Genomic DNA, 9164 nt, shown 5'->3' with positions numbered 1-9164 from the left:
ACAAATCAGAGTTAGCCTAACAAACATCCAACTTATTGCACTCTTCACTTACAGAAGTCTTAATGAGACCTCTGGACTCTCCAATGGAGAAAAAAGCATTTAGCTATAGTGTGCTCTGTAGTTTCAAAATAAGGTGCAAAATAAGAGAATGCTGTTTGAGACAACTGCAAAGTATAGTAGATGTTAAGCGTTTACGCAAATAGAAAGGAAATTTAACCAATATTGCTTTTTCTATTAAAATGAAAATAAAAGAAATCCAAAAGGGACTAGAAAGCGGCAGGTGTTAGGACCCAGCAGAGACATCAGTAATAACTGCATTTTTTTCCTTCCTGAGGAAATTGAGATGGTTGTTTTTCTCTGGCATGTAAAACCAAAGCAGCAAGAGTGGGTTCACCAAGTGAAACGGTATTATGAAAATTAACTCACAAGTTTGCACTCTGTCTTGAAAATCTATCTGCAAATCGTAGAGGCACTAATGATTAGCTTACACAAAGCCATGATCGGTGCAGCTATAATGAAGTATAATTTTAAAGCGCTTCCCCTGCTTTTTTGGATGTAATGAACAGCCATTAAGGACCTGTAGCTGACGCCCTACGATTTCAAAGTTTACTAACTTTACTGCAATCTACAGGCACAGCTCCGTGGACAGTCATGTAAGACACATAAAATAGTCCTTCAGAGTGATTACTGGGCATGTATTTTCTTATAAATATTAACATATTTAAAAGGTCTTGTGACAAATGATCAATAGGAGGCAACTTTGATTGTTTCCCCTTTACTTCTTGGTATTTGCTCTTTCTTTTTTTTAGAAGCCTTAATTCGTATGAAAATAAGAAAATACAGTGTACATAAAATACATATTAAAATCTAATAATATTCTTGATGGTTACACAACTCATTTTTATGTATTAAGTACTTTTACTTGTGTCATTTACGCCACTGGGCAATACCTGATTATACTTTTCAAAGTAGTGTAGCTTGAAACATCAAGGTTTTAGTAAAGGTTCTAAATTCTTTCTTTGACTGATCCTAAGTGGATCGTAAGAGGAATGTCTGAGGCCTTTCAACTAGATTTAATGTTCAAATATGGTCAAATAACCTCTAGGTCAAATCCCTGAGGAAACTAAATACATTCCATAAGAGCATGATAGCTTATGTATTTATTATCAGTTTGTCAGTTTGTCTTTTTTGACACGTTAGTCTGCTATAAGCATTGTACTTATGTAACAGCAACAGTCACAAAGGTGCTCACAGTGAAACAGTATCAGTTGTCTGATATCACTAAATTAAATAAAAACAAAGTGACTTGTCACGTGTCACAGGTAACTAATTTACCAGAGAAAGAACTGCTCTTGTATAACACTGGAGTTTGAACCCATATGTAAGGATTCTGTCTGATGCATTGGTAGTCCCTGGGCAAGCAGGACTACTGTTGCCTCTTTTTACTGTGGGTAAGTTCATTTCAGACACATTTTCCTTCTCCTGTTGACAGTTGTTGAAAGTTTCTACTGTTTACAAATATATAAAATAATCTTGAATTGTACTGTATATATATTTAGTCAAACTTTTTAACCTTTACTTGTCATATATATCTTATACGTGGTACATTGACTGATATGACCCTGTCTCCTTCTGACATTATAGGAACCATGGCTTCACATCGTGGGTGGGGGTTGTTTGTTATACTCACTGTTTGCCTCATTTCATTAACACAACATTGCAATGGAGGAAACGTTCTAGTTTTCCCTGTAGATGGCAGCCACTGGATCAATATGAAGATCGTTCTAGAAGAACTTCATGCCAGGGGTCACAGCCTCACTGTGATCAGGGCCGCAAACACCTTATTTATCCCTGAGAAGTCTGATATTTACACATCCATTACAATTGATTTGGGTGAAGATGTAGACAACTTCTTCGAGGTGTACCTTCAAGAGCATATGAGGGTATGTGACTATGGATTTAATGTATTTATTTCGGTGTGATGCATTGTGAGTCGGGCAGCGGTCAAAGGTGGAAGCTTTAGCAGTCTGATCCCAAGAGCTTTGAATTCCCCCCAAGATTTGTATTTCCTGCTCAGTGCCTCCACTTTCTAGTTTTCCCCAGTGGGTGAGAGGGTTGCTTCGCTGCATCTTCAGGTTAGGGAATGTTGCATGTGCTAACTCCATGAACAAGTTGCTGGCCTAAGAGGAGAAGTTAAAGTATGTTGGGATCTTGTTCACAAGTGAGGGAAGGAAGGAGTGGAAAATTCTTTGTGTGAATAGCATAATCTGCAAAACGCACTGTAAATAAACATCTTCATGATCTGCACCACAGTTGTGTTTATAGTTTTATGAATGGTGGGTGATAAATATCAGAACTGAGGAACAATATTACCTCAATTCAGTGAGTTTTATGGTAAAGGAGATAATAAATAAAAGTGCTGAAGCACCCTCCCTTACTATGGCTGCCCTGCAGATACTTTGTGTGACTTCACTTAGGAACCTCTATAATGGAAAATGACCATTTGTCTGGACCCTGTATCTCTTTGCTGCTGGATAAGGTGGTTGGGGAGAGGGATGTCAGTGGATTTCTGTTTAGACCGCTGCCCCAGACCTGAATAAGTGTCAGAAAATGGATGGATGCGTTTATTTATGAATAACGCGTTTTTTTCTAACTATTTTTAGGCACAGAGAGAAGGGACTTCACTGCTGACTTTCCTCAAACTCACCAAGGATTTCCTTTCTATGATTCATAAGGCTCACGTGCTGATATCTGAGATGGCCAAACATATTTTGAATGATCAAAATATGGTCAAAAGATTAAGAGATTCCCAGTATGATCTGGTTCTAACTGATCCAGCTATGGCCCCAGGGGTCATTCTAGCCAAATATCTCAAGCTTCCCTTAGTGCTCAATGTACGCTGGATTACCAGTGGAGAAGGCCACTTTGTGTTAGCTCCCTCACCCCTCTCTTACATCCCGGTGCCAGGATCCGGCTTAACAGACAAAATGAATTTCATCCAGAGGATCAAAAACATATTATTCCATGGCATTACGCTGTTCCAGCAGAAATTCTTGGTGGGCCCAGTCTATGATGAGATGTGTGATAAGTATATTGAGGGTGGATGTGACATCATCTCACTTCTTCAGGAAGCAGACATTTGGCTGTTCAGATCAGATTTTGTGTTTGAGTTCCCTCGCCCCACTATGCCAAATGTTGTCTATATAGGAGGATTTCAGTGCAAACCAGCTCAGCCTCTGCCAGCAGAGCTGGAGGAGTTTGTTCAGAGTGCTGGGCAGCATGGAGTGATCATCATGACTCTGGGAACCTTAGTTGATGCTTTGCCCAAAGAGATTGCAGATGAAATCGCCATCGTGTTTGCCAAGATGCCTCAGAAGGTGAGAGAGCCCCTATAATTTACAATTTTAAAGCTGATACGTTACGTTCATTATAGGTGTTGCATTAATTTTTCAATCAGCTAAATTATTGTAAATACAATTTATAATCTGAAAGTTGTAGGTACTTAATAGCGTTACAAATAACTGAAGCAGAATAATGAAACAATTATAATCATATAACAATATAATTTCAGCTGTCTTTCTGTCTGACCCAGAGGTGTTGTAAATCTTTATAAGTTAAGATAGACAGAAAGCCTTTAGACTGAGAGGTAGGGAGAAAGAACCAAAGGTTTGTTGAACTTAAACATTTTTAATAACAAAAAGGGAGGAACAACTGAAAAAACATGGCAGTTGAAGAGTATATGAAGTAAGTAGGAGAGTTCATTTAAGGGTAAATCCAAATAAGCACAAAGTCTAAAAAAACAACTAAGGACAAGTCCAGCAGGTGAACTGTGCAGAGAGGGCAGACAAACAAAGGAGTGGAAATGACATGTAAAGCAATACTTTAAAAATAAAACAGGAAAACCACACAAAGACTACTCACAAGTCAGTAAGTTCTTTCCAGAAACAAAAGCTTTTACCATTACTGTCTGTTTCAGGGGTACTTACGTACTAATGGTCTTTATTTTTTGGTTTTCTAACCAGGTGATATGGAGACACAAAGGAGACCGTCCCTCTACACTGGGAAACAACACTTTAATGGTCGACTGGATGCCACAGAAAGATCTTCTGGGTCATCCACAGACCAAAGTCTTTGTAGCTCATGGAGGAACTAATGGTGTCCAGGAGGCCATTTACTATGGGGTCCCCGTGCTCGGCATACCCTTGTTCTTCGACCAGTATGACAACCTTCTGCGACTGCAGGAGAGAGGAGCTGGAAGGATCATCCACCTGTCTGATCTTAATGGCCACAATTTTGAGCAAGTCCTTCAGCAACTGCTCCATCAAGAGAGCTACAGGCAGAACATTCAACAAATGTCACGTTTGCACAGAGATCAGCCAATAACACCCATGGAGAAGGCTGTCTTCTGGGTAGAATATGTGATGCGCCACAAAGGGGCTCGTCACCTGCGTACAGAGGCTTATAAGATGCCCTGGTACTCTTACTACTGTTTAGATGTACTGTTCATATTGCTGTCTGTGGTCACTGCTCTGCTCTATTCTATTGTGGCTCTTGTTAGATTTCTGTGCTGTCGGAGAAGAAGAAAAGCAAAAACTAAACAAAGCTAATTAAGGCCATATTTGTTTAGAAATACTGTAGTCTACAGTGAGTTATGTAAAGCACTGTTTTTATAGAAAAACATATATATATAGCCATTCTTATCTCAAATTTTTATATGGTACAAATGACTTGACAGTTGTTTTTTACTAAGTGAATTGTCAAATATACATTTGGTGATTAAATATAGATTAAAAATCAAGATCCTGTGATTTTAATGCCAAAATATCAGTCTCTGACTGTTAGACACTGACCAAATCACATTTTATTTTGTTCTTTTCTCATAAAGTGCTCTATAAATAAAAACAATTTTAACATTTAAAAAATCGTTTTAGTGTTTTTACTAAAAATAATGTCTGGTGTAACCACGGTAACTTCTGACCCCACTTCCGCCAGTCCCTTTATTGTGGCGGGAATGAACCCTGCATAAGTTCCGGGTCAATCAGCTGCATGTTTCCTGCTCCTCTGGCTGCTGTTGTCTTTGTGGTTGGCGTACTTGTCAGATATCGACATATTTTACACTACAGACCAGTTGACAGCGTGCAATAACCCGGCCGATTCATTCATCTGTACACCACCTCACAATCGACTCAACGGTGAGTTATTTGTTTGTTTTGTTTTGTCACAATTAATGAAAATGCGGAGCCGCGATCGCACATCCTAAAACGCCGGTAAGCTAATGCTAGGCTAGCGACAGTAAGTGCAATTACTAGTTTTATTTATTGAATATTGTTGTTTTTGTTTATTCCATTATGGCCGAATGTTGACGTAACGTATCTAGAGTTGAACGAGTGATTTGATTTTTGTCGTTTTGTCCGCTTTGGATGTTTTTTGTTACTTTTCTGATGAAATGCCAAAACGGCCTATGAGATTTTGCATTGAGTTAAATTCCATTGAGAGTATTGAATCTGTTGCGCAACACCTGTGGTTAAATGAGCTTTGTAAATATATTTGATTAACTTTGGATAATGTTTATTAGCTTTATTACTGATATACTTTGAAGGGACCCATGAGAATGTTTTTTTTTTATAATAGCATTTTGAATGAAATTCATTATAAGAGATGATGGTTTATTGATTGTTGTATGAAACATGGAATTAATTACTTGTCTTTGGTATTTATTTTGTCACAGCAGTAGAATGCTGTTTCATTTTCTTCGGTGAATGATAATTTATGTTTTTGATCTTGTTTAGGTCAGGTTTTTTTTGTTTTTTTTTTTTTTCCCTCCCGCGATCAGCCCTGATCAGCGCGGGATGGCGAGCCACCCGACCACCGCTACGTTGCGGTAGGAATCGTAAACCTATGGACTGAATTAAACCGTTGACACATGACCTATCACAGGTCCATGGAACTGAACTAAATCTCATACTGGACTACACCTCATCCCACCTCCTTTTGGAACCCAATAAGCTGTTTTGTATTGTCAGCATTATTTTTGTTTGTGATATATATGCATATTTTGGTTATTATTTTGTACATCAGTCTATACATTTCTCATAACAAACATAATATATATATTTTGAGCTCTACTTTGGTTTCCTGTATTTTATTCACACACTCAGGCTCCATAGTCGAAACTAATTCTGATAGCTCATTGTCTATGAAGCTGCAGTCAGGCGCCCTGGTCCTTTAACTGCGTTACACTGGCAATGTCTTTGGTAATGATAATAACAATGAGAATTTTATTTATATAACACAAATCTCATTTACTCTACATGGAGGAAGATGGCACTAGAACATATGTAATTGATCTCATGTCTGCAGGCAGGTTGTTCCAAAGTACAGGATCACAATAACTGAAAGCACTTTCAGCACACTGGGATGTTATTCTGGGAACAATTAAAAGATCTGAACACGATGCCCTGAGAGTCCTGCAAATATGAAATAATTTAAGCTACTTGATATGAATGCAAGTAATGTAACACCTCTGTGTAACTTGCTGTCTAAGTATCAAAGACAGTTTATTGTTTCCTTTAGGACTCCTGTATTACATCAAATTGTGAGAACTGGCAAGTTGATTACAAACCAAGAACACATGTAACTCATTCTGCCAGGATGCCGTAAAAGCCAATTTGTCATGGTCCTGGGTCGGTGACCCAGTGTTTTTGGTTGTGTACTTTTACTTTTGATAGTTTTTGTATTATGATTGTTGTTTTGGGTTTCCTAGGGTTTAGTTGTGTTCCCTCTGTTTGGTGTCTTCCCTGCTTGTGTATCCCCTTAGTATAGTAGGTCTCTGTGTTTAGTCCGCGTCTCTGAGTCTATGTCATTACGCGTATGTGTTTCCTGTTTTACGTTGAAGGTCTGTCTTTTGTCAGTGTGTTCTGTTTACGTTGCCCCTGCCTCGTCAGCTGTGATGTCTTCCAGGTGTGTTCCCCTCCTGTTTCCCATCCCTTTATTCCTGGTGTGTGTATTTCAGGGTCTGCACACTTGAAGTACGCGTACTACGTACGGTGTGTACTAGAAGTACGAGAAGTGCGGAAGTGAGAGGATTGTGAAATGGGACGGTCTAGCCTCCATTGCGCTGTTCAGGTTGCCTAGCAACCATGATACTAACCGCGAGAAACGTGATATTCAGCTTTGTTTGACAGAAATGAAGGAGAAAAAATATTTTGTTGGTCATTCATTTTTGTCATGACATCACTTTGATTAGTTGAGTATCTGAGGCTGAGACCATGGGACTGTAAAACATGATTGTTGAGCTTCATTCCTGTACTGAACAGTCATTTCAAGATTAGTTAGTAAATAACAATTAGCTAATGTTGTTCATGAGACTAAAATCATCTCACTGTGGTAATGTAAATATACCTCCCTCTTCACCCACGACTGCAGACCTGCTGATGGTTCCAACACCATCATTAAGTTTGCAGATGACACCACGGTGATTGGCCTCATCAGTGACAACGATGAGGCCGCCTACAGGGAGGAGGTGGATCGTCTGGCTGAGTGGTGCGACAGAAACAACCTGCTGCTTAACACCGAGAAGACCAAGGAGCTCATCGTGGACTACAGGAGGAATGCTGACCCACATCCACCCATCCACATTAAGGGGACGGCTGTGGAGCGTGTGAGCAGCTTCAAGTTCCTGGGAGTCCACATCTCCGAGGATCTCACCTGGACGACCAACTGCTCCAAGCTGGTCAAGAAGGCTCACCAGCGCCTCTTCTTCTTGAGGACTCTGAGGAAGAACCACCTGTCCTCAGACATCCTGGTGAACTTCTATCGTTGCACCATCGAGAGCATCCTGACCAACTGTATAACAGTCTGGTACGGGAACTGCTCTGCCTCGGACCAGAAGGCGTTGCAGAGGGTCGTGAAAACTGCCCAGCGCATTGCCGGAGCACCACTTCCTGCCATAAAAGACATCTACAGGAAGCGGTGTCTGAAAAGGGCTGGGAAAATCATCAAAGACCCCAGTCACCCATCACATGGACTCTTCACCCTCCTGCCCTCTGGGAGGCGCCACAGGAGCCTCCGGACTAAGACCACCAGGTACCGGAACAGCTTCTTCCCCACAGCTGTCAGACTCCTGAACTCTGCCTCCTGACATCTGACCCACGTTAAACTCATGGACTGAACATACACACACCCACAATGGACAACTGTACCCTCAAACACACAATAATAACATGGACTGAACCACCACTCACAACCACTAGCACTTTATATAGCCTCTGTAGAAACTATCTACACCCTCACTTATCTTAACTGCACTACTGTATAGCTCTGTGTAAATAATCATTCTGTACATTCGATAATCTTTAATCCTACAACTGTTTACAACTTGCATAGTTCCCATTTCTGTATAGCTGTATATCTCAGATTCTGTAAAGTTATTTATTTCATATTCTGTATAGTTTTTCATATTTATATCCTGTTCATAGCCTGTACATAGCTTGTACTCACTACAGCCTGTACATACTTATAGTTATAGAATATTCACAACATACTTCATACCGTGTACATTATAACATACCATAATAGACCCATTTCTGTAATATACTCACATATCTATATTATTGCTAATATATATTGTAATATATCTATATCACTAAAGCACTTCTGGATGGATGCAAACTGCATTTCGTTGCCCTGTACCTGTGCATGTGCAATGACAATAAAGTTGAATTCTATTCTAATTCTATAATATGGCCAATATTATATGTATTGGCAGATTATTATGATATATATACATTACAGGATATATTACAGCAGTGAGCTTGAACAAAGACAAGTATCTTTGACAGTGTATATACAGATGTAATATATATATATATTAGAGACAAATATTGTTCGTTTAATATGTTGACATTATGACATTTGGCTCAATGCTTACATACATGTGTAAAAAGAAAATGTACGAGCTGTGATAACTGTTTCTGATAGAATGAAGAGTAGACTGATATATGAAATATTCCTTTATTGGGTGAGAAAATCAGACCATGTCATAACTGCTTTAAGTCATACAGAATAGATATCAGAGCCTTAAACAGGCTGACTTCTGCTAAATGGGTCAAACTGGGCAGAAAGTCTACAAACACATAACATCCTTATAGAATATGATGTAACAC

At 39.3% G+C, this 9164-nt stretch overlaps 1 protein-coding gene across 3 annotated transcripts; it reads left to right on the top strand.

Moving 5' to 3' along the window:
• The first annotated feature begins 344 nt into the window (after window positions 1–344).
• LOC120734419 (UDP-glucuronosyltransferase 2A1-like) lies at window positions 345–6125 on the top strand. 3 transcript variants are annotated; one of them, XM_040033254.1, is made up of 5 exons: window positions 345–405; window positions 1323–1451; window positions 1645–1943; window positions 2664–3377; window positions 4023–6125. In XM_040033254.1, exons 3-5 carry the CDS (start codon window positions 1650–1652, stop codon window positions 4605–4607), a joined length of 1593 nt encoding a protein of 530 aa, XP_039889188.1. In that variant the 5' UTR covers window positions 345–405; window positions 1323–1451; window positions 1645–1649; the 3' UTR covers window positions 4608–6125. The 3 variants fall into 3 exon arrangements, 2 of the variants coding, with proteins under 2 accessions (XP_039889188.1, XP_039889187.1); XR_005696005.1 differs by lacking the exon at window positions 345–405 and having other exon boundaries at window positions 412–1451; window positions 4023–5192; window positions 5790–6125; XM_040033253.1 differs by lacking the exon at window positions 345–405 and having other exon boundaries at window positions 412–1451.
• The last annotated feature ends 3039 nt before the right edge of the window (window positions 6126–9164 follow it).

This window comes from Simochromis diagramma, unplaced genomic scaffold, assembly GCF_900408965.1.
Source record: "Simochromis diagramma unplaced genomic scaffold, fSimDia1.1 OVJJ01000216.1, whole genome shotgun sequence".
Lineage (NCBI taxonomy): Eukaryota > Metazoa > Chordata > Actinopteri > Cichliformes > Cichlidae > Simochromis > Simochromis diagramma.
This window is presented reverse-complemented; position numbering and strand designations above follow the sequence as displayed.

Coding starts and splice junctions, on each gene's coding strand:
- LOC120734419 (XM_040033254.1), top strand. CDS start 1,650: ATGGCTTCACATCGTGGGTGGGGGTTGTTTGTTATACTCACTGTTTGC. Junction 1,944..2,663: donor ACCTTCAAGAGCATATGAGG/GTATGTGACTAT, acceptor AACTATTTTTAG/GCACAGAGAGAAGGGACTTC. Junction 3,378..4,022: donor TTGCCAAGATGCCTCAGAAG/GTGAGAGAGCCC, acceptor TTTTCTAACCAG/GTGATATGGAGACACAAAGG.